Source organism: Hyperolius riggenbachi, chromosome 1 (genome assembly GCF_040937935.1).
Source record: "Hyperolius riggenbachi isolate aHypRig1 chromosome 1, aHypRig1.pri, whole genome shotgun sequence".
Taxonomy (NCBI): Eukaryota; Metazoa; Chordata; class Amphibia; order Anura; family Hyperoliidae; genus Hyperolius; species Hyperolius riggenbachi.
Genome location: NC_090646.1, coordinates 456,735,499 through 456,761,924, shown reverse-complemented (window position 1 = coordinate 456,761,924; position 26,426 = coordinate 456,735,499). Strand labels below are relative to the sequence as shown.

The 26,426-nt window shown below is 42.0% G+C and overlaps 1 protein-coding gene across 1 annotated transcript in view; it reads right to left on the bottom strand.

Moving 5' to 3' along the window:
• The window catches only part of LOC137525207 (clustered mitochondria protein homolog), a 139,219-nt gene that overhangs the window by 54,102 nt on the left and 58,691 nt on the right, over positions 1–26,426 (bottom strand). Inside the window, exons 10-17 of the mRNA XM_068246198.1 lie at positions 22,102–22,256; positions 18,260–18,385; positions 17,671–17,818; positions 15,381–15,473; positions 8,540–9,231; positions 6,071–6,159; positions 4,869–4,973; positions 2,979–3,079 (exon numbers count right to left, since the gene is read on the bottom strand). Coding sequence (XP_068102299.1) covers positions 2,979–3,079; positions 4,869–4,973; positions 6,071–6,159; positions 8,540–9,231; positions 15,381–15,473; positions 17,671–17,818; positions 18,260–18,385; positions 22,102–22,256 — 1,509 coding nt within the window. The remainder of the gene's footprint in view (positions 1–2,978; positions 3,080–4,868; positions 4,974–6,070; positions 6,160–8,539; positions 9,232–15,380; positions 15,474–17,670; positions 17,819–18,259; positions 18,386–22,101; positions 22,257–26,426) is intronic.

Genomic DNA, 26,426 nt, shown 5'->3' with positions numbered 1-26,426 from the left:
AAATATTTATTATATCTTTTTATCACTGAAAATATGACACTTTCATAGAATGTAAAGTAGTCAGTGTACAGCTTGTATAGCAGTGTACATTTGCTGTCCCATCAAAACAACTCAACACAAAGCCATTAATGTCTAAACCGCTGGCAACAAGGAGTACACTCGCAAGTGAATAATGTCAAAATTCTGCCCAATTACATATTTTCCCTTCTCAAGGTCATGCTACTTGTTAGTGTTACAAAGTCACAGGTGTGAGTAGGGAGCAGGTGTGTTAAATTTAAAGGATACATCCGAGGACTTACCTAGGGCTTCCTCCAGCCCCTGCCAGCCGTCCTGTGCCCATGTTGGCGAGGTCGGCATCTACACCGGAGGAGACCGGGAGCCAACGGAGCTGCGGTGATAGCACAGGTCGGCTGGAGGAAGTCCGAGGTAAGTGGTTTTCTTTTTTTTTCAGTTCCTCGGACCTTCCCTTTAATGTCATGGCTCTCACACTCTCTCATACTGGCCACCAGAATTTCAGCATTTCACCTCATGGCAGAGAACACTCAGAGGATCTTAAAAAAAACAGTTGTTGCTCTACATAAACATTGTCTAGGCTATAAGAATATTGCTAAAAACCCTGAAATTGAGCTGCAGCATAGTGGCCAAGACCGTGCTGTGGTTTAATAGGTCAGCCTTCACTCCAAGCAGGACTCGTTATGGTTGAACAAAGAAGTTAAAGCGGAATATAACCCTGCATTTCAACTTTGCTCTAAAACATTATTTACAGCATATTATATGCAAAAAGCATTTTTTTTTTTACTAGACCAGCATTGGAAGGGTTAAACACAGAGGTTTTAAGTTCCGTGGAGAGATATGCAGACGTTCAGATAGTTACATTCTATTTAGTTATATGTATATATTTAGAAATGTTACACACTCTTTGGCTGTCCTCCAACTCCTTCTCAGTGAGAGAGATGAGTCACATTCAACACTTAGATACATTTATGTAAACAAAATGTATCTCTCTCTCAAGTTCGGATGCGTCTGCAGAAATCTCTAGGAACTTTAAAGCCCTGTGTAACCCTTCCAATGCTGGTCTAGTAAAAAAAAAAAAAATGCTGGTTGCATATAATATACTGTAAATAATGTTTTAGAGCAAAGTTGAAATGCAGGGTTATATTCCGCTTTAAGTGCATGTGCTCAGAATCATATCCAGTGGTTATCTTTTGCAAACAGACATAGAAGTGCTGATAGCATTGCTATAGAAGTTAAAGGGGTTTAGGGTCAGTATGTTAGTGCTCACACCATATGCATCAAATTGGTCTGCATGGCAGTCATCCCAGCCAGCATCTGGCGAGCAACACGTGTTTCCTGGTGCGCAACCAATCGTGAATGAGGGGCGGAATTCCTCAATTATTTCATGCATCCATACACACTTTTGGGGGAGAAAAAGTGTGTCACACATTCTGAAGAATACAGTACTTTACATTCTATCAAAGTGTTGTATCTTCAGTGTTGTTCCATAAAAAGTGTTCTCGCTTTTGTGAGATAATAAATGCAAATGCAACTACAGACCATGTAGGAGACACTGTTCCTATGCTTTCAACCACTTTTTCTCCACTATTACAGTATATTTACATCCTCTGTGACTTCATCTAAGCCACAAGTACGTAGGTATAAGCCGTGTAGCTGAAACACAGCTGTGCACAATTGGGCATTGCTCCTGTGCACACCTCCAGCACTATCTGCTGCAGCACTAATTGGTGAAAGGAAATATATGTTCCCTGAGCCAATAAAATAGATTTTTACCATTAAAAATGCTTTTATTTTCTTAGTTCATAGTGAAAAATACACACTGTAGCATTATTTCAGAAACAAATATCCTCAACATAAATTGTGACAGGAACATAATCTAAGTTTTGTGATAATCGGTAGAAATGGCCAAACACAATATGTGGGTTTTTTTTATCTACAGTAGCGTTTTTAATTTTTAAACTGGAATTAGTAAAACTGAGAAATAATGTCTTTTTTTTCTCTATTTTTTCCTCTTTTTCCCATTAAAATGCACAGAAAACAAAATAGTTTGAAGAAAAAAAATGCCATACAATGAATGCATAGTTTGTCTTGAAATAAACTATATGTATATAATTTAAGTGCCATAAATAGGGATAAAGTTATTGCTGATTATAGAAGGATATAACTAAATTAAATAATTACATTTTTGAATACTTGGCTTCACTAAAAGTCCAGAAAAAAAGAAGCAAACTATTAATTCTTTTAAATATAAGCAGTATAAAGTGTTTGAAATAAGTAAGCCATTGATTAATATGGGCTGTCATCTCATGAAGAAATAGATGTAGTGTGAACAAGGCCTTACTTAATCTTTTTTGGTATATCTTGCTACACTAATCTTTTCCCTCTGTGTACAAATGCTCACAGGGTTGATTTATGAAGTCAAGGGCAAAGAAAACTGGAGCCAATGGGGAACCTTTGTCCAAGAAAACCAATTGGGTTCCAGACACTAGGGCCCGTTTCCACTAGGAGCGGTGCGATGCGGCTACATAGCTGCATCGCACCGTAGGTGCCCTGAAACACATGCACGCCAATGGAAGTTTCCACTGCGTGCATGTTGTGCGGAGCGGTGCGAAGCGATCCGAGAATCTGCAGCATGCTGCAGATTCTCGCACGGCTGAATCCGCGTCCCATCTCCTCCAATACACTTCGGGAGATGCGGAAGTGATGCGGCCTCCGGCGGAAGTGATGCGATGCAGCTAGGTAGCCGCTAAGGCAGCTAAGTAGTGGAAATGGGCCCTAAATGAAACACGGAAACAAATCTGTATCCCTGGGCGGCTACTCCGCTTTGCCAGTTTTCCACTCACAGTTTTCTTTGCCCAAGTTTCCATAAATAAAAGATACAGAACAGTACAATGCACACTGGCAATTTCATAGTGTTATTATTATATATTCATGGAAATGGACAAAATTGGAGATGAACTTACAAAACTGGGGATTTGAACAGCAATGAGGAAGGTCGCAGCATCACTCAGCAATCGTTTCTGTATCTGGATGACCTTATTTTTAGACTCCGGAAACCGAACCACTACATGAAACAAAATGGTATTGATATTCTTTTCAAAACGTATCATCTTAACCACTTGAGGACTGTAGGCTTTACCCCCCTTAAGGACCAGACCCTTTTTTTCCATTCAGACCACTGCAGCTTTCACGGTTTATTGCTCGCTCATACAACCTACCACCTAAATGAATTTTGGCTCCTTTTCTTGTCACTAATAAAGCTTTCTTTTGGTGCTGTTTGATTGCTGCTGCGATTTTTACTTTTTATTATATTCATCAAAAAAAGACATGAATTTTGTCAAAAAAATGATTTTTTTAATTTTCTGTGCTGACATTTTCAAATAAAGTAAAATTTCTGTATACATGCAGCACGAAAAATGTGGACAATCATGTTTTTAATTAAAAAAAAACCCATTCAGCCTATATTGATTGGTTTGGGTAAAAGTTATAGCGTTTACAAACTATGGTGCAAAAAGTGAATTTTCCCATTTTGAAGCATCTATGACTTTTCTGACCACCTGTCATGTTTCATGAGGGGCTAGAATTCCAGGATAGTATAAATACCCCCCAAATGACCCCATTTTGGAAAGAAGACGTCCCAAAGTATTCACTGAGAGGCATGGTGAGTTCATAGAAGATGTTATTTTTTGTCACAAGTTAGCGGAAAATGACACTTTGTGACAAAAAAGAAAAAAAAAAAAGTTTCCATTTTTGCTAACTTGCGACAAAAAAAAAAAAAAATGAAATCTGCCACGGACTCACTATGCTCCTCTCTGAATACCTTGAAGTGTCTACTTTCCAAAATGGGGCAATTTGTGGGGTGTGTTTACTGTCCTGGCATTTTGGGGGGTGCCTAATTGTAAGCACCCCTGTAAAGCCTAAAGGTGCTCATTGGACTTTGGGCCCCTTAGCGCAGTTAGGCTGCAAAAAAGTGCCACACGTGGTATTGCCGTACTCAGGAGCAGTAGTATAATGTGTTTTGTGGTGTATTTTTACACATACCCATGCTGGGTGTGAGAAATATCTCTGTAAATTACACTTGTTTGATTTTATTTTTTTTACACACAATTGTCCATTTACAGAGAGATTTCTCCCACCCAGCATGGGTATGTGTAAAAATACACCCCAAAACACATTATACTACTTCTCCTGAGTACGGCGATACCACATGTGACACTTTTTTGCAGCCTAGGTGCGCTAAGGGGCCCAACGTCCTATTCAAAGGTCATTTTGAGGCATTTGTTTTCTAGACTACTCCTCACGGTTTAGGGCCTCTAAAATGCCAGGGCAGTATAGGAACCCCACAAGTGACCCCATTTTAGAAAGAAGACACCCTAAGGTATTCCGTTAGGTGTATGGCGAGTTCATAGAAGTTTTTATTTTTTGTCCACCAGGGCAGGAGGCAGCCTGTATAATAGGCTTTGTATACATTACAAAGCCTATTATACGGAAGGATCAGCGGAGATTTGTATTCCTCCGCCCGCCTGCGCTGCTAAGTGGCCGGCGAGCTGGAGGCTAAATCCCCGGCCATCGATCCCCGGCGGAGGATCGCGTCATGGATGATGCGATCGCTCCGCCCATGCCCGTACAAGGACCACCGCCAATTGTACATGCGGCGGTCCTTGCGGGATCCACTTTCCGGCCGCCCCTGTGCAGTGGGCGGTCGGTAAGTGGTTAAACAATATTTGCTATCGGACATGATAGAATTATTTTCAGACTCACATTTGTTTTTATTTTCAGACTACCCAGCAAGCTCATGGTGAACCAGAATTCCTAGGAGTTCATAAGATTTAGCATACCACAGAAATACTTACCAGGTGAATATACATCTGGATTAAACCGTATGTCGAAAATGAATTCTGATACAGAGCCAATCTCCCGACATGCTTCCTGTACAATGTCAGCTCCCTTAAGTTCATCTGAAATACAAAATATTATGGTAATAATTAAAAAAAAAATCTTTATTCAGTTTAGAAAAAAAATCAGCATAGTTATTTGTAAATCCCTTGCATAATGCCCATCTAAGTTATTTTTTATAGCATACCGGTCTGAATCGCTCGTTGAAATAAAATCTTCAAAAAAATCCACATTGAGGCATATTTTAGTGACAATCATATAGTTAAGTGAGGACATCGACTGTGCAAGCCTTTGCTTCCAACACTGACCTCAGAAGACTATGGTTGGATGGGAAGAAATCTTTGTAGCATATAACTAGCTTTCTAATTGTATTAGTGTTGATGAGTGGAAAGAAAAATAAAATAGGCTGCAATCCAAGTTTATTGGAAAAAAAAATCCATCTTTCCCAGCTTTTTTGAAATCTTATTGATTTCTATAAAGATAGTATCATTTGACTATAACATACAGCCATATACATTTGATTGTTTCAATATTTTTTAGTAAAGCATAAGGCCCCGTTCACACTTGCGGTTCGAGTGCGCAAGTGTCCGGGGGTCCAGGGGCCGCAAAGAGACCGTACGGGTTGCGGATCCGGAATGTATCAGTTCCGGCTACAATAAAGTAGCCGGAACTAGATACATTGCAGTGCCAGAAAGGCACCGCAAGCATCGGGGATACCGGCGTGTAGTCCGGGCCCCCCAAGTGGCATAGGACGGTGCTGGAAGCATCCGGTCCTATTGCCAGTGTGATGAGAAACATACGTTTCTCATTGCACAGCATGGCCGCATGTTCGGGCCAGGATCCGGCCCGGGTCCGCAGCTGCACGGGGAAGTACGGCAAAAATGGAGCATGTTGGAAAAAAGCCAGATTGTTCCGGAGCTGCGTTCCCGGATCGGATCCGGACGGTCGCACGAGTGTGAATGGATACATTGATTAACAATGTATCCATTCACCATCCGCTGTGTACGGAGCGTTCCGGGTCCGGGGAAGCCGGACCTGGAACGATAATGTGAATCGGGCCTAAGTCTTTTATCACACCAGAATTACTACTAATTGAAAATGTCATGTAGAAAAAAATAAAGCAAGCATGTCATATATATTTACAGTATTTCATAGATACCTTTTGGGGAACCATCTTCATTCTTTTCAGGATGGAGTAAATTTCCATTTTGTGACCTTTCCATTATTATCTTCATAAACTGGCCATACCTGGAAAAATACAGTTGGGAAACACAGGTGGAATATATTTAGAAAACCTGCAGTATGAAAAATAAAGCTGATGTCCAAAACCACTTGCTTACTGATGCCTTTAGGTGCATACACATGTACAATATTGATTGGCTAATTTTACCACTTCCATGTAGCATGAGGGCCAACAGATTGTAAGTAATCATTAAGGGCCTGTTTCCACTAGACACAGTGTGATGCAACTACATAGACCCATCACACCGCGGCTGTACTGAAACCAGTGCACGGCAATATAACAGTTTCCATTGCGTGCTGGTTATCAGAATCAGAAATCTGTATTTTGCCAAGTACAACGGGGGTTGTGCCCAGAATTATTTCTGGCACATACAGGGTCGACGATGGTACAGTAAATAAAATAAAATACAGTGAGATGTACATAGAGCATAGGCATATAGATAAGCATAGCAGAGTAAGACCGGAGGGGGCATCCAAGTGCTATGTTGAGCGGAGCAGCCACATTCTATTGCGGTGTTCAGACCTCTGCAGCGATTCGGATGGTGCAAGGATAGTGCAGAGAAGAGAAAGAAAGCAGGATAGCGAGAGAAGGGAGGAAGGAAGGAAATAAGAGAAAGAGACACAGTCCGAGAATCCCCTGGGGCTGCGGTGGAGGCTGGCTGGCAACTCGGATACCTGTACTGGCTGGAAGGAATTAGCCTCCATGCTTGCGGCCTAGTCTGGTGAGGTTGGAACAATACGGAGTGGTGCGGAGCAATCAGAGAATCGGCTGCATCTGCCCGCTATCTCTTCCTATACACTTCCACATCAGGAGATGCGGAAGTGATGCGAACGGGAGCGGAAGTGATGCGACACGATAGTCGCATTGCATCACTTCTGCCAGTGGAGAAGGGCCCTTATACTCCATGGACGTGGTAAAATTGAGAAATTAAGATTGCATGTGTGTACCACACTTAGGGTCCTTTTCCACTGCAGGCGATTGTGATTAGCAATCGCAAAACGTTTGCAATTTTTTAATTGCTAGGGTTGCTACTTCAACATAGGAATCACGGTAGGTATTTTCCACTAGTGATGGGCCAAATATCAAATTTTGAGTTTGCAAATTTTTAATCCAAATCTCCACAAAAATGTGCGAATCTGGAGAATCTGCAACTCTCCATAGACTTCAATGGCAGGTGAATGGCCGCCAACTTTAGCAGTTAATAGAAAAGCCCCCTTACATGCTAGAAACACCAAATTTTCATTGTCAGTGGCTACAAGAGGGAAAAAAAATATTTTTTTCAAAATACCTTATAGTTTTGGAGAAACTCGATTTTAAAGTTTCATATGAAAAAAGAATACATTTAAATGCGGTAAATGACAGATCATGTAGCAAACCGAACGGTAGTGTAAATTTGAATATACAGTATCAAATAAAAGAGCAATGAATGAGCAGAAGAGCAAAGTGCAATGAATTTCGCAGTGCGGACCCCCTGGAAACCCCTCCGAAGTTGCAACACTTTCGCCAGGGATCGCCATATAGTCGTAATATGCTGTACAAAGATCCCTGGCAACTTTATCTATTTTTGGAAAAAAAAAATTATGTTCAGAGTGTGGGAAATATAAAAAAAATGATTTTGTTGGCCTCTTACGGATGCTCGAATGTTCTTGATCACATAAATTCATATTTATGACATTTAAAAAGTATGAATAGTCCTGGACAAATGTTAATATTTTTTTTTTATATATTTGTTTACATTTTCCTTCAGTGATGGAACCATTTGAGGTTTGGCTGGATGAGTGCATGTTAGGTAATGAATGCTAACTTTGCTATGTTTTGAAAGCATACACTATTAAACTACACACTATTTAAATTAATAACACATAATTTTGTATGCGCATAATTCTTTAATGGCGCAAAATATTACGCGCATTGAAAACATCACCGCTCTTGATTATTTCCCTACTACCTCTATCTAATGAATGCGCTCTACCATACTTGCTGATAGCGCTTGTGGCGATATGCCGATAGCACACACAGCATTACGCGCATTATGAAATAGCGCTGCGCATTATGAAATAACACTGTGTAGAGAATCAACCCCAATGTGTGTTAAAATCTTCATTTCCACCAGTCACATCTATCTAGCATGGAAGTTGCCATCTTGTATAATAATGTAATATGCAATTCAAACTGTAAACAAAACACTGCTATTTTTACACTGCACCGCTAAAACACAGCTTCCTGTATTTGTATCTTGCAAACAGAAGGCGTTCTAAGAACTTAGATTATCAACTTAGTGTTGATAATCTATTGGAACAGATGGGAAATTTTGACTGTAGTTCTACTAGTGCAAGTACACTAACACTTACATTAAAATAATTGTTTTTACTCTGCGTAACTTACTTGAACTGAACAAAGACTTCTAACAGTTCAGGGCGTAAACTACATAGCCGGTGTCGATATGTTTTTGGAAATCCAAAGTCACGACATGCACACATGTCTTCTTCCTTCAGTGGCAAGAAGTTCACATCTGGAGGGAATGTTCGGAGGAGGTCCAAAATATAGTGACGGCCATCATTACCCACAATCCCTTTACATTCTACAGAGGAACAAAGAACCACTTCTTCATTCTTATCGTCCAACACAGTATGCCGCAGTATCCTAAGTGGTTTACAGGCTTTGTAAAGCAAAGTGAGATACTTCGTATTTGTTGTTACTGTTTTACCAAAGTCAATAGATCCATAGACAACACTCTGGTCTTCTTTACGGTCTAGAATTCCAGGTATGATTGACTGGGCAGTTACCCTGTATCCTCTGTAATCAAGGACCACGGTACCCAATACATAGAGTTCTTCAATATCCAGATCACTGTAGGCCTGTACCCCTTTCAAGTCATGGCTGGCAGCGGCAGAGGCAGCATGATCTCCACCAAGGTCTTTATAATGGTCCCGTACGTCAAATCCAAAACTAAAGAATATGTTGTTCCAAATGAACATCTGCATTTTTGTCTCTTCACCAGGGTTAATGGCCATCACGTTTCCATCAATAACTGCCATTGCTCCACGGGTGGAAGCTCCCACAAAATCAGAGTTTATCTGGAATAGAATACAAAACAATGACTCTCATTATGTTCAGCCCAAAGTGTCTAACAACAGTATGTAAGCTCATAAAGTAAGTCACGGCAAGTTACAGTAGTAGTTAAATTCTGGATACCAAAAAATATATAATCACTTCTAGCATCCGCAAAGTTGGGCACTGCTGTAGAGCCAATGCGTATTATTATCAACAATATGCGGCTCCCCAGTCCAAGCTGAAATGTTTGGGCACCAACATTTGGTTAGGGGATACGGTTAGGAGTTATTTTATGGTGATTAGTGAAAGTGGATAGGGTTGGGGGAGGTTAGATTTAACAACCAGGGACCTTTTATACTTCCACAATCGAAAATGCACTGGAATGCAATTTTATCTATATCAATGCGATTACCATGTACCACTGCACAATTGCAATGATTAAAAAAAGCAAAAAACGGAAAAAGATTTACATTGGCAGATTGCAAGAAAATCGCATAGTGCCTTGTTTACTATGTGAATTTTTTTTTTGCCTAGTTTGCTATGCAAGTTTTTTTTTCTCCTATTGACTCAATGCAGGCGCTGGAAAGATACAGCATCCACTGTATAGGCATTTGGGTGAAAATTGGACTGCACCAATGGAAAAGGGCACAGCGATTACTATGTTTATCACAGTACCTTTGCAATCAGCATTTGAGTGTGACAGATCCTCTCATCATACCTCATGCTACCTTTGACAAATACATATATAAACAAATAGCTAAAAAAAACAAAACAGAAAGCTACAAGCATTTACAAAAATTCACTTTGTTCATACACAAACTGATTTCGCCAAAACGTTCTTTGTTGGGTCTTATTTGAAGAGCTTCTCAGCTGAAGGAACTCAGAATTGGTATAAAGGACTCAACACAAGTATGCAGACCATGTGTTGCGACTAGCAGCATACTTTATTCAGGTATATAACTCAGAGATTTTTGTAGAGATCATGCCAGGCCACTATCGGGGGTCCAGAGTTCCTTCCCACTTTGGATCCAATGTCCTGCACTCTTTCCACGCTTGCTATTTCTAAGTAGTTCACAATTTTGCTGAGCAGTAATCGCTGTTGATCCCTTGGGGAAAAGTTCAAGCCCGATGCTGTACAGATGCACACGACGTAGAGGCTTTCTGTGAGTGGGGTGAATTGGGAGAACAATGTGCCAAATCTTTAGACAATGACAGATGGCCGCTGTACACACACTAGATACTCGCTATATTCTCAGCTAAGGCAGTCTTTATTGGCCAGTCCGGCCGAGTTTAAACTAGTGTATGTATGTAGCTTAAAGCAAGCCACTTTAATTGATCCTGCCCAGTCCTCTTGGGTAAAGTAGCTGCACACATTCATGTCTCGATAGGTCCAATAACTCAATTTGACTCAACGGTCTGTTACCATGGTCTGATCTGTTACTAGAGCCTATTACTGTGGTCTGATCTGCTACTAGAGCCTATTACTGGCATCCGAGTCCGATCACGCTAGTGTTTCATCTAGATGCTTTACTGGGGTCTTATCTTTTACTAGGACCAGGTATTTTACCTATTATAGGGCTCAGAAAATTCTGATGGCCGCCGTGGACTTCTGCAGACAAAAATAAATCTGCATGACAGCCAAGTTACTGGTATTATTTAAAATAAAATATGGCAGCCTATATGATCCTCTCACTTCAGGTTTTCTTTAAATGATTTATAATTACAATACTTATTTATTTTAAATCAACATAACCATGGCATAGCCACAAACACAACCTAAATGATCACAGCAATATGTTTTGTATTAAAGGTAAATGTACTGCAGGTTGTAGAGCTCTACCAGCAAATACAGCTGACATGTATAGCTGTTCATGCTTGGGGCAAGACTCCATTTATTTCTGTCAGTGGAATCCCCCTCAACAAATGAAAATTGCACACAGTTCTGGCATGCATTCCACAGATCCCACTCACAGAACTGTAACTATCCTGAGGTGATATTCAATAAACCACAAGGGCATTTTTACACATCACCTGTCCTCTCCTTGACTTGAAGCTGACCTTTTTAGCATATAGTACAGCTCTCTATGTAAAGAGCTCATACATCCCCTGCCATAACAATACGATTAAAGCTGGTGACAGACATACATGGGCATTCAGACAGGACAGTTTACTTGGAGAGTCCTGTATCATCCAGCTGTCACATAAACATATACTTGGCTTGTAAACTATATATACTGTTACTGTGAATAATGAGGCATACATCTGCCTTGCTGTACCATGGTATTGCCCTAAAAGTTGCATTAGAGCCCCTTTCCACTAGCCATGATCCTCCTAAAAAAGCGTATTGCATTTTGACAAGCGCTAGTGAATTGTGTAATACAAGTAAATTGCGATGCACTTTCCATTAGCGCATTTCCATTTTCCGCAAATCGCAATCGTCGGGCTGCATGATAATTGGTGCGCTCAGGTTTCAGGTTTCACTCCAGACGGCTCACGTCACAATCGCGGCAAGTGGAAAAATAAGCTTTTGCAAGTGCAAATGCAATTGCGATTGCGTTCGCAAGTGGACAGGAGGCCTTAGGGCTTATTTTCAGGAGATCTTATTTTTCCATGAACAAAACAAAAAAAAATCAACATTTATTCATATATAGTCATGTCATCACATTCTGGAACATTGTTAAAACTCTCCACACTCTGAATTCCATTATGAATTTCTTGAGAATCTATTTCCCTTTTCCATGTACAACAATCCACATTTACCAAGAGACCAGCACTTGACAACCCTTAACATCCCTTGCCTACTCTCTAGTGATCCACCTGGACAGATTACTGTCTCCTGATACTTTTTGTCAACAGAGTGTCACAGTTCATATGCACGCGAAGTAAAGACACTAGGAAGTTTGGGCACCAAGAAATGGTCAATAGTAGAATATCTGTACATTTACCAATATTCCACTATTCTACAGTGGTAACTTTAGATAGTAAAATATCGGTAAATGTTACCAATATTCTACTACAGCTAAACCTAACCCTATTCTCACACAGAACCCTCCCCCTGACACATAACCCTAACCTGTGCCTGTTCAGTATTCATTCTCTAAACTGTCACTCTATTGATCTACTAATGAATGTTAGGGTGACAGAAACTTATGTGTATGAGGCTTAAAACAGATCAGAGATGAAAAACTAAAAACAACAAGTAACTTGTCTACATATCTTATCTAAAGTTTAGTAGAGATGGCCCGAACCGTTCGCCGGGCGAACATCTGGGCCTTCTACTACTTCCGGGTCGCTACTACTTCCGGAGCGCGTCCTAGATCGCTCTCCTGTTGCCAGGCACTCTCTGCGCATGAGCATGACGACGTCGTTCATGACATCACGCACACGCGCAGAAAGTGCCCGGCAACAGGAGAGCAATCTAGGACGCGCTCCGTCGGGCAGCGCAGGCGTACTACTCCGGGTTATAGCAACCCGGAAGTAGTAGAAGTCCCAGTGATGCAGAGATGTTCGCCGGCGAACGGTTCGGGAACCGTTCGCGACATCTCTGAAGTTTAGATGGTTTACACAGCAAATCTAGCTGCAAACAAACTTCAACAGTATATGATTATATACGATTATTATATGATTATTTCTTCCTGTGAGAGCGGCCATGTTCTGCTTGTCATCACACAGGCAAGCTGCTCTGCACCTCCACCCTTCAGCCTGTGAAAACTCCATTCCTCCCCCCCCCCTATCCGCCCCCTTGCCTCTGAAATTTCTGGTTGTTAATGCCTCCTCCTCCTTCCTGGGGAAAAGCCTCCTCCTCCCTCACCAGAGTAGTGCAGTGGAGCAATATAATATTTACCTGCTCCAGTACTGCTTTGGGTCTTCTTTAACCCATTCGCGTTCCGTCGTTTTCACTTGAGAAATGTTCACCTCCCATTCATTAGCCTATAACTTTATCACTACTTATCACAATGAACTGATCTATATCTTGTTTTTTCCGCCACCAATTAGGCTTTCTTTGGGGGGGTACATTTTGCTAAGAGCCACTTTACTGTAAATGCATTTAACAGGAAGAATAAGAAAAAAAACGGAAAAAATTAATTATTTCTCAGTTCTCAGCCATTATAGTTTTAAAATAATACATGCCTCCATAATTAAAACTCACGTATTGTATTTGCCCATATGTCCCGGTTATTACACCGTTAAAATTATGTCCCTATCACAATGTGTGGTGACAATATTTTATTTGGAAATAAAGGTGCATTTTTTCCGTTTTGCATCTATCACTCTTTACAAGTTTAAAATAAAAAAATATATAGAAATATTTCATCTTTACATTGATATTTAAAAAGTTTAGACCCTTAGGTAAATATTTACATGTTTTGTTTTTTCTATTGTAATTTTTTTTTTTTATATTAAACATTTTATTTGGGTATTTTTGGGAGGGTGGGATGTAAACAATAGTTTTATAATGTAAATGTGTCTTGAGTTTTATTTTTTTTACTTTTAGTTGTAGCTTTACTTTTTGGCCACAAGATGGCGGCCATGAGTTTGTTTACATGACGTCACTCTAAGCGTAACATATGCTTAGAGAGACTCATGGGGGAGGTAACAGCCAGAAAAAGCGCAGCTTCCGAGAGAAGCTGTCGCTTTTTCAGCGGGGGAGAGGAATCAGTGATCGGGCACCATAGAGGAATCAGTGATCGGCGCGGGAGCGCGCATGGTTCCTGGACGTAGTTTCTACGTCCAGGAACTAAAATAGGTTAATCTTACCGACAGGCACACACTCTATGCAGCATCCCTCTGGCTCTGAATGCATGTCATGTGATCGGGGGCTGGACGTATGGAAACACAGAGCGTGCAGCTGCAGGAAAGAACAGAGGAAACATGACACAGCGCTGGAGCAGGTCAGTAATACACGGCTCCACTACTCTGCAATGTGGGGAAAAGGTGTAAGGGGGGTTATTAGCCACAATTGGATCCAAGGAGGGGGCTAAATGCTAATTTCAGAAGGGGGATCCAGTTGCAGCACCCAGATTCAAACTGACAATGTTTTAAACAGAAACACGGTTATCCATTTACTGCTTACAATCATCAAATTTTAAGCTCTTGAGGGCCACATAAAATGGCCTTGTGTTTGACACCTGTGCCATAGAGAGTACAGAGTCACAGTGGTTGTGATATTCTTATTCACCTGTCTTTGAAAGTCATATCCTGTTTTCTGCCAAGTACATTAGAATTACTGGCAGATTGAAGCCATACACATAGTATAAATTGTTTTATTGTATGATAAAAAGTGTATCCTATTAGTGTAAAGCATACATGTGAAACTCTGGCCCGCAGAACCTTCAAATCTGGCCCACAAGCGTTTTCTACCCTTTGCATTATATTTGGCCCACTGTAGGCTACCAGAGCAGCTACACTAGAGGTGTAGCCTTAGATTACCAGGGAAGCCATATGGGGGAGAAGTGAAGCACTAGACAAGCAGGAACTTTATGGGGGGGGGGGTCACTAGATGCGTACGAGAGGTATCGGCGCAGGAGACTTGGGCACAGGATACAGCCGGTATATGGCTGATGGTGGAGAATGAAATAATTCGGTTTCAGCAATTGCTGGAAGCCGAATTATTGTGTTTTAAAAGTAACTTCAGCTCCGTTTTCTGACAGCGCCGAAGTTACTCTCTAAATGCTGCTATAGCCGTAATTCCTATTACGGCCTATGGTGGCGTCGGTTGTGCCCAAGTCTCCTGCGCTGGATTAACAGTGTTCGCACTAGATACCAGGGTACTGTATAGGAGAGGGAGGAGGGTGATTAGACAAAGGGAGCTGTATAGGGGAGGGTGGGAGGACCACTAGAAAAAACAGGGAACATTAATCACCAAGGAACTCTATTGGGGAGGGAGATCCACTAGACACCAGGGAACTTTATAGGGAGGGAGGAGGGCCACTAGACACCAGGGAACTATATAGGGTAGGGAGGGGGCCATTAGACACCAGGGAACTATATAGGGTAGGGAGGGGGCCATTAGACACCAGGGAACTTTATAAGGGTGGGAGGTAGCCAATAGACATTGGGGTTGGCCTGCAACTTGAACCCGGTGTTTAATTTCATCCCACTTTGTATTTGAGTTTGACACCAGCATAGAAAAGCTTTACAATAAATGCATTGTTTTACTATATAGTGTTACCTTGAAATTGGCTCTCTGTCGCAGCTGCTGGTCTGCTGGGAATTCTCGGTGAAGTTCTCTAGTTGTCTGCAGTTCTTCATTCCAGTCTCTGGTCTTGGAGGGATAAAACATCAATCACTATTGTTTAGTCCTAAAAACCTTCTAATTCCAAAATGAAAAAGTTAAAGCTGAACCTCATATAGCCTAAAGGTATGCCTAAGCTGCTTGAAGAAGTTAGACTTTCATCATCATCATCATCAACCATTATAATTGGGGCAACACAGTGGTGTAGAGAGTAGCAATCCCAGCAAGGGCACTATCTGCAAGGAGTGTGTATGTTCTCCCCCATGGGTTTCCTACAGGCACTTGTGTTTCCTCCAATATTCCAAAAACATACAGATAAGTTAATTGGCTTTCCCCAAAATTCTCCCTAAACTACGATACATACACTACACGATAAAGACATATGACTATGGTAGGGAGTAGACTGTGAGCCCCTCTAAGGGACTGTTAAGTGTCAAGACAATATACTCTGTACAGCGCTGTGGAAAATGTTGACGCTATATAAATGCTAAATAATAATAATAATAATTCTTTCTAGTGACAGCAACTCAATACAGGCGTTCCCCAACAACAGCCACTTCCTCTTCAACTATTGGCTGTGTAGGGAAATCCTTGGTTGGCTGTGATTACGGAGTGCCTCCTACTCATCCTCCACTCTGATCTTTCCATAGCACAGAACAGGCTTGGAGCTGAGAGACGAAAACCATGTCTATACAAGGATATTTTTTGTGAACATTCACCTGAAAAGATGATGGAAGATCATTTGGGGTGACAGGGCACTAGCATTGAATTACTGTATTTATTTAGGCTGAATTTTCACTAGATTCAGTGTGATTTTACATGCCTGGTATTCCGGACAATACTCGGGGTCGCATGTGATGTAATGCATGATTTCTCCACAGCAGGGCAACATTCATTAATGGACGCATGCGCAGGGTGTTCGTAAGAGGGTGAAATGCAGTCAAACAAAACTTCCCAATGATTTTCAGTGGGCCGCCATTTCTTGCAGACGTAGTGGAAATTCAACCTAGGTAGCACTTTTGCCACAATACACATGCGCAGAGATACGCCTGTGCTTCAGCAGCAAGGGCTTGTTAAGTTGTTAATAAGAATAGTGGTGATCAGTATTACTGAAAACACAGGTACTGTAAGTAGTTAATTCACACTATAAAAACAATTTATATTTTTTTAAATACAGGTAAAGTTTGCTGGATCATCAATGTTATCCAGCCTTAGCAAATTAATGACATTGTAAGAGTGTACTGTGCCAATGAGAAGGCTTTTGCTTGTTAACAGTTATATCTGCAGTTTGAGTATGTGTGAAATAACGAGGCCTGGGGCAAATACACTGCCAGCAGCAAAAAGGGGAATTTTATGTCTTTAACCAAGACAATATATACCATAAGTATAGCTAGGAAAGACATAGACACAGAACATTTATATGTTTTCTATATCTTTTATATAATTTAGATCTTTTCTCCTGGTGGACTCAAAGCACCACAGCTGCAGGCACTAGGACACACTCTATAGGCAGTAGCATAGGGAGTTAGAGAGACATGCCCAAGGTCTCCTTACTGAATAGGTGCTGGCTTACTGAACAGGAAGATCTGAACCCTGGTCTCCTTTGTCAAAGGCAGAGCTCTTAACCAATAGGCTATCCAGTACATACATAGTATTAGAGGTTCCTTACCCATACAGTGAAGACATACTCAGCTAAGGCAGAGGATTGGCACAAATAATGAAAGTACTCAAATATCCAAACTATCTTTCTGTATATAAGCTCTCTGTAGCTTGTATCCACCATATAAAATAGGACTATCTGCATACATAATCTATGCTTTCTGTTGTCCGTAGGTTAAGACATCCTACAGCCATTCACATACCTCCCAACTTTTTGAGATCAGAAAGAGGCAATTTAAGACATACCCCTAACACACCCATAGCCACGCCCCCACCCAAGCCACACGTACCACTAAAAATTCATAAGCAAAAGATGTCATTTTAGTATTCAAACCACACTGGTCCTTTCTATCATCACTAGTTTTTCTTCATATTAACTTTTGAAATTAAGAAATATGTCAATTTAAAGGAATAAAATGTGGAGCCAACTGAACACATTTTTCCTGAAAGAGGGACAAAGGGATTTGTTTTCCAAAGAGGGACTGTCCCTCTGAAAAAGGGACAGTTGGGAGCTATGCATTTAGCAAATTATAACAAAGGCATAAAAAGCATGTAAGAGTTGGTATACCTGGCCAGGAATGTGCTCCTCATACCCCAGGCGGGAGTTGTACGCATCCTCTGCTCGCACACAGTCTACAGTGTGGTTGGTGTTGGGAGCAATCCAGCTATAGACTTGATAAGGAGTTGGGATTCTTTCCAGGGGATGACAATGGGCCCTATTTGTGTATAAGTAATGTTAGAAAATATACTCAACTTTTGGAGAGAATGTATTCAACTAAGAGAACAAAGGACTGTTCCACCTAACGTACTGTAAATCAAAGTGATTACATAGAACCATTTCTTTGAAGACAATATAAAGGGATTGATCCAATTCACTTTGTCTTCTCAGTGAATTTTCACATCTTATAAAAATAAATGCCTTTTAAGCCAGCAGCAAGCAAGAAAATACTAAGAATAATTCAACCGCACTTTTTCACCAACTTTTTGGTACTTTTTCAATTGCAGAGTACAGAAAAGTTATTTAAACAGAAGATGAAAAATGATCTCCTAGGAGGAGAAATTGTGCATTGGATCGGGCTTAAAGCATCTTCTAATATACTCATGACGTGGCTTTATTTTTCTATAGCTAGAAAGCATTCTCTGCTTCTGAACGTTACCTCTTCTTCTGTAGAGCAGCAAAGTTCTTCTTGAATGCTGGGCTGACCTGGTTCAGCAGCTCTACAATACTGTGGCACAAGTGGCTAGGTGAAGATGGTTTAGGATTAAAAACATCTGCAGTTGACCTAAAATGCAAACAACATTTAGTTCAGTTACTATATGAAATCTAATCAGAAGCTGGAAATCCAGTTGTGACCTTTTAACGATTGGTGTCAGCACGCAGAGACAATCTGATTCTTGGCGATCTGCAGCACCACCAAGAATGCAGATATACGCCTGATTATCGATTATCTGCAGAATCAGCGATAATACAGATGTATTGCTAACCTCTGGACACCAGAATAGTGGGAGTGTTTGGTGCAACAGTAACAACTCTGAGTGGAGACCACCAGAGGAGCTGGCGGCCTAAGACTCCTGAGGAATTCACCCCTGACTGTGGGTGATATTCCTGTAGCCTGTACCTGCACCTAATATGAAAGGTATTGCCCTGGACTGGGCTAATGTAATACAGTAATAGCACAATCCTAGTCTGGGTGTGAGGTCCGTAGTCACAACACCCTGGAACTAGTCTGGAGCATAACATAAATGATAATACAATTCCCTAGTCTTGGGTGTGAGGTCCGTGATCGTCAACACCCTGGAACTAGTCTGGAATATAACACAAAGACAACACAGTTCCCTAGTCTTGGGTGTGAGGGCCTTGATCTCAACACCCTGGAACTGGTCTAACAAATAAACAGTACAAGAAAATCTAGCTCAGTGTGAATTCCCAAGTCCTCCTGGTTCAAACACACTGTAAGGATCTGACTATGGTCTGAATGCTTCCACAAAGTGTTTGCAATGGCAGACAACCAGCAACTGACAAGCAAGCAGAATATATAGTAGCTGAACACTGCTGCCCCGCCGGAGCCACTCAGCCAATCATGAGTCCAGCAGGAATCAGCTGATCGTCCTGATCAGCTGACACTTCCCCTGCTGGTATAAAGGTCCTGACTTCTGGCCCGCGCGCGCGTAGCTCTTCATCCATCTATGTGGACTAACAGACCCAGCCACTCCAAAAGCACGCTGCTATGTACAAACTGCCACCTTGGACGCGGAAACAGCCGCTTTGCTATTAGAACATGCGGCGGCTTTTCCACGTTCTGCCACACTACCAGACGCGTGCCTACGCGTGCAAACCGCCGCGTTGGACGCGGAATCAGCCGCCTTGCTTTCAGCGGCTTTTCCGTGTTTTCTCACATGACCCTTTTAGACTGTAGGCTCTGTTTTTTAAGCCTCATACACGCATATGAGAAATGTTGCCAGAGAGAGATCGTTAGTTAAAGGAAACCTAAACCCAATTGAAAAAAATGAGTTTCACTTATCTGGGGCTTCTATCAGCCCCCTGCAGCCATCCTGTGCCTTCGACGTCACTCCCGGATCCTCTGGTCAGCCAGCTAATAACGTTTTTGCCGACTCGGAGTCGGTGGGCCGCTACGTGTATCATTACATGCGTTACCACGTTACAGGACGCTATAGCAGGTGTCAACGCGTACAAAGATACGTGTTGACACCCGCTATAGCGTCCTATAACCGCGGCAAAGCCCACAGACTCCGAGTCAGCAAAAACGAAACTAGCTGGCGACGGGGGACCAGATGATCCGGGAGTGACGTCGAGGGCACAGTATGGCTGCAGGGGGCTGGTAGAACCGTAGAAGCCCCAGGTAAGTGAAACTCATGTTTTTCAATTGGGTTTAGGTTTCATTTACTTCCTTAGGCGATAGTGCAGCAATGTACAGACATGTTGCTAGCCTCTACACCAGCGATGTGTTCTTCATGCTGCAGGGAGGAAAGGGAGGGGGTGGGGTGTTAGTTAACAGAACAGTACTCTTGATTTAGAGACTGTACTTTCTACGTAAAATACTTAACAGTAGTAGTGTACTGATATTTAAATGTGCTTAAGAAAACTTTAAATTTGTCTCAGATTAGTAGTGCAATATACTTGTATTTGTCATTTAAATTGTCTTATAAGATACACCCTCATCTCCTGCAACATTTAAAGGTTCTCCTTACCCGGGGCTTCCTCCAGCCCCTGGCAACCGATATGTCCCTCGCCCGCAGCTCCGGTGTCCCCTCCATTGCAGATGCTGACCTCGCCAGGTTGGCATCTACTGTGCCAGGAGTACTGCACCTGCACAGAATGCTCCAGACCACGTGAGCGCGATCACTGGCAAGGTCAACATCTGCAATGAAGGGGGCCACTGGATGCCGGAGCTGCGGCGAGGGACATATTGGCTGCCAGAGCCCTGGGTAAGTAGAACTTTTTTTTTTTCCTTGGATAAAATAAATTGGAGAAATAATAATTCAAGGATGTTAAGTATACAAAACCATATACTGTTGCTATGGTTTCACACAAGCTTAGTTTTAAATCTGTATTAGTACAGGTGGTCCCCTCCTGATTCCATTGTTGGAAATAGTTTGTAAATTGAGTTTGTAAGTTGAGTCCTGTTTAAACATAGTAAAAAGTAGATAAATTACTTATATCAGGACAAATCTAGATTTGCACATATAATCTATATTTTCAATGTGCTTTTAATTGGTTTTTACCTACAGTACTTAACAGTTTAGACAATACTGTAACACTTAAAAACAAAAATGTGTAGTAACAAAGCAGTATTGAGTGTTTTGTTTGTATCTCTGAAATATTGCAGCGCAAGTTGTTTGTAAGTAGGGGACTTAGCTAATCTTTATTGTCCAATCTTACCACCCTTATGTAATATGAGGAACTACTTAAATTCCATTCAAAGTGTATTTACGCAGTTTACCCTTCTACTACATATATTTGGAAATATTGGACAAAAAGGATTGGATCATTAGTGGGCACTTTTATATGATAAAATTACAGTAAGATTGTGCAGCACTGGTATACAGTTGTGTTCAAAATTATTCAACCCCCACTGAAATTGAGTGTTTTGGCCAGTTTTGTGGTAGTGTTCTGTGGGCTGATGAAACAGAATTAGAACTGTTTGGGCCCATGGATCAACGTTATGTTTGGAGGAGGAAGAACAAGGCCTATGAAGAAAAGAACACCTTGCCTACTATGAAGCATGGCGAGGGTTAATCATGCTTTGGGGCTGTTTTGCTTCTGCAGGTACAGGGAAGCTTCAGCATGTGCAAGGTACCATGAATTCTCTTCAGTAACAGGAGATATTGGATTAAAATGTGATGCAGTCCGTCACAAACCTGAGGCTTGAGAGACGTTGGACCTTTCAACAGGACAATGATCCCAAGCATACCTCCAGGTCCACTAGAGCATGGTTGCAGATTAAAGGCTGGAACATTTTGGAGTGGCCATTACAGTCACCAGACTTAAATCCAATTGAGAATCTCTGGGGGGACTTAAAGGAAGCAGTTGCAGCGCGCAAGCCTAAGAATGTGACTGAACTGGAGGCTTTTCCCCATGAAGAATGGGCTAAGATACTCGTAGATCACTGCAAGACACTTGTGTCAAGCTACGCTTCACGTTTAAAAGCTGTTATAACTGGAAAAGGATGTTGTACTAAGTACTAAGAATGAATGTCACTTGGGGGTTGAATACAACTGATCATGATGTGAGCACAGAAAAGACATTTGTGGTTATTTCATTATAAATGTTATGTTATAGTTGTCTGACTTACAAGTGCCTATTTGATTCAATTGTAAACAAGATGACTGAAATGATCAAAATCAATGTCAAACTGGCCAAAACACTCAATTTCAGTGGGGGTTGAATAATTTTGAGCTCAACTGTACATATAATAAGCTGTGTAATGAAAGTGGGGTTAACCTTTAAAAGTTGGATGCTGATGGCAGGAGCACTTACTGGTTAACATAAAACCCTCTGTTGGAGGAAGTGATATGGATGGGATTATCTTCCATTGTCACCACTGTCAGATACATTAAATCTCCATGCATCTTGCGATTTCCTGGAGGGGGATTCCAACCACTCAGCATCACAGATTTAAGACACTGAGGAGACTGAAGAAAAATAAAATTGTTATTATTTATTAATAAGAATATTAATAAGAAACACTTTAAACAATTTAATAGGACTTTTTCCAATTATACTGGACTTTAACCATGTCCCTTATAAATAAGTTGCTCTCTTCTTATGGTAAAGAGAGACACTGTGCAAATCTGTTTTACAGGACATGGTTAAAGACATCGCTAACTCATACAGTTTACAAAACCTTCCCAAAAAGAAAGTACACGGCTTATCTAGCTTCAAATAAGTCTTCTACTCCATGGCCCATATGCAATTCACCTTTACTCTTGAGTTTTCATCTAGGTGATAATTTTACAGCTTGTCATAAAATGCCTTTTAAACCACCAGCAAGCAAGAAAGTACTTAAAATAATTTTCCCTAACTTTAAAGTGTAACTGTCGGACATAAAATAAAAAATCAATTATTTATTTTTATCTGGTAAACAAGTAATAAGGATGCTAACTAGACAATCCAAAAGTTTAAATCACTATGTAACGATCGGTGTAACACAGAGAGGATCTGATTACCGGTGATCTGCAGTATCACCGAGAATACAGATATATATCCGATTATTGATGATCTGCAGTATCACCGATAATCAGATATATCTCTAACCTCTGGACACCTGAGTAATATGAGTGTTTGGTGCAACAGTAATACTTTAAGGAGGGTCCCTGTAAAGGGGATACAAGGCAGTATGGGATACTGCCTGGAGGACAGGCTCCTTCCTCGGCCTGAGGCTCCCAAAGGGGGGGGAGACAGGCTGAGTGAAGGAAGGACCAGAGTGTGAGTGACACCAAGGGTGGAGTGTCACTGACAGATCTGTGAACTCTCTCTAAACAGAGGAGATAGTTCTCGAGGTCGGACTAGCCAGGTCGGCAACAGACAGACAGATAAGGTACAAAGACAGAAGGCTGATTCGATATCCAAGTGTGGCAGGGTTAGGCAACGTGATATCAGATATGCGTGGTACCGAATCAGAAAGCAGAGGGATGGTCAGGAAAACAGAAGGTCATAACAGATAATATACAATGCCTAGTCTCGGTGTGAGCTCCGTGATCATCAACACCCTGGAAATAGTCTGAAGAATAACAGAATGATAATACAAGATCCTAATCTGGGTGTGAAGTCCGTGATCATCAACACCCTGGAACTAGTCTGAAGTATAACAGAGATATAACACAAGTGCCTAATCTGGGTGTGAGGTCCGTGATCATTAACACCCTAGAACTAGTCTAAAGTATAACAGAGATATAACAAGTCCCTAATCTGGGTGTGAGGTCCATGATCATCAACACCCTGGAACTAGTCTGAAGTATAACAGAGATATAACACAGAATCTGACAAAAGGTCTGAGTGCTTCCACGTAGTGATCGCAACGGCAGACAACCAGAGAATGACCAGCACCCAGTATATATAGCAAAGCGCTCTCCAGCGCCTCCCCTAAGTGCTGGACCAATGGGAACTGGTTGAATCATCAGCTGACCGGCTTGGTCAGCTGACTCCCTTCTGGCTGTCATAAAAGTTCTGCCTCTCTGCGCGCGCGTCTTTCTGAACCTGTGTGGACTATCAGTCCTAGCCACACCTATCACGGCATGCGGCGGTTCCTCCGCGTTCGGCCATCTTACTGGATGTAGGCCTATGCGTGCAAACCGCCGCGTTGGACGCGGAATCAGCCGTCCCGTTCTGAGTACACGCGGTGGCTTTTCCGCGTTTCCTCACACACTATTACTTTTCTTGTTGATGAATGATCATCCCCCAGTTTACATGACTCTTATTTGGTACACACAAAATTTGGTACACAAAAAAGCAGTTGCAGGGCATGCTGGGTTGTCCTTTTTTGCTTCTCTAGTAGAGAAGTAGAAGAAGAGAAGCAAAAGATGACAACCCAGCATGCTCTGCAACTTCCTTTTTGTGTACCAAATTTTGTGTGTACCAAATAAGAGTCAAGTAAACTGGGGAATGATCATTCATCAACAAGAAAAGTAATAGTGATTTTAACTTTTGGATTGTCTAGTTAGCATCCTTATTACTTGTTTACCAGATAAAAATAAAGATTTGATTTTTGATTTTATGCCTGACAGTTACACTTTAAAGTACTTTTTTTAATTGTAAAATGCTTAAAAGTTATTTTAAAGAGAATATGAATATGATCTCCTAGGATATAACTCAGGAGAAAAAGTGATTGGCATATGGGCCCATGGTATTCAAATGCAGTTGTACAAGTTGTCTACTAGCGTTGGTGTTTTGAATTCGGCATAATAAACTTGGGACAACTGAATACTCCTGAACACCCCACTTCAGCACTATTTCAGTACAAGCAGTGGTCTCAGGAGCGGTTCACATTCTTGCGCTCCACAGCACTTTCATGTGACTCCAATGCTTTTTTCTTCGAAGCCGGAAGAAGTAAGTATCAGAGTCACATGAACCGTGCTGTAAAGCGCACGTAAGTGAACTGCCACTGACCCTGACTGCTTGTACTGAAATAGTACTGAAGTATGGTCTATGGGAGTATTTGGGTGTTCTGAATTCGTTTTACCAAATTCGAATACCAACACTTATTGTCTACATATAATTGTTAACCTTCCTGGCGGTAACGTAGTTCGGGGTAAGCCGCGCAGGAGGTTTTCTCAGGCCCTGCTGGGCCGATTTACTTAATTTTTTTTTTTTTTGCTTGACGCAGCTAGCACTTTGCTAGCTGCGTCAGCACACCGATCGCCGCCACCCCGCGCTCAATCGCCGCTATCCGTCACGCCGCGCGCCCCTCCCCCGAGATCGCCGCTATCCGTCGCACCGCGCCCCCCCCCCCCCAGGCCCCGTGCGCTGCCTAGCCAATCAGTGCCAGGCAGCGCCGAGGGGTGGATAGGGATTCCCAAAGACGTCACGACGTCGCTGACATCATCGCGCCCCGTCGCCATGGCGACGGGGGAAGCCCTCCAGGAAATCCCGTTCTTTGAATGGGATTTCCTGATCGGAGATCGCCGAAGGCGATCGAAGCGGGCGGGGGGATGCCGCTGAGCAGCGGCTATCATGTAGAGAGCCCTTGCAAAACAATGGCAAATCGAATTGAATACCGATCGGACATGTCGAATTTAATCGGATCGTAAATAGAATCGTAATCGAATCGCACAAAGAATCATATCGTATAGATGGGGCTAAGATAAAGCTTTCCAACACTGAGCAGTATGCTTTACTGCAGAATGTCTTGATTGTCTTGAGATTTAATGTTTTGCTGTAGAGACTCAGAAGCAGCAAAGTAGCTTCTCTCACAGTAAGTAGGCATTCTTTTCTTTGAAAGGTTTGTTATCTGTGGACATGGAGCTGATGTGACTTGCCAACACTGTCAAATGAAATTCTTGGAGAAGCATTGAGGCTTGTCCATATGCACTATAGAAAACTCCACTCTGACTTTTCTCTGCTTCCAGAGAGGCCTCTTGGATTGTTTCCATTCAGCTATTGTCATTCAAAAAGTGATGGATGTTGTGATGGAACACTGATGTACCTTGGAGTATGTATTCTCTGGAAACTGCCTTTTGGCTTTTTGTCTACTATTTTACTGTCCATTCTGGAGTTTATTCCCCCCTTGCAAATGCATCCAGGGAGGCTGGCAAAAGTCCCATGGGCAGTACATTTGCTAATAATTATGCAGACATTTGCTACAGCATTAAGCTGCCTGGAGATGGTCTAAAGCCCCATCTACACGAGGCGATCCGGCGGCTCGATTAGCCGCCGGATCGCCTCTTCTGCATCCCCGCGCGTACCCACCGCGGGGATGCCGCATCAGCGGCTCGATTGATAAGGAACATCGCTCCATGTAGACGGAGCTTTATAGCCTTAACCTTTAAAGAACACCTGAAGTGAGAAAATTCAGGTTTTAAGCTCCGTCTACACGGAGCTGATGCGGCTCGATTGATAAGATCCGTCAGGTCCAATTTTGCCTCTGCCGATTCCCTGCTCGCTCCCCACGAGGGGAAAATTGCAGGGAATCGAGCGGAAGATAAGCGGCGCGGGGACGAAAGCGGATTGAATCCGACGCACGCGCGGGCGAGCGGGGACGCGCGGGGATGCGGAAGAGGCGATCCGGCGGCTAATCGAGCCGCCGGATCGCCTCATGTAGACGAGGCTTTAGATTTATCTGATTAGTGAGAAATCTTTGGATCTCA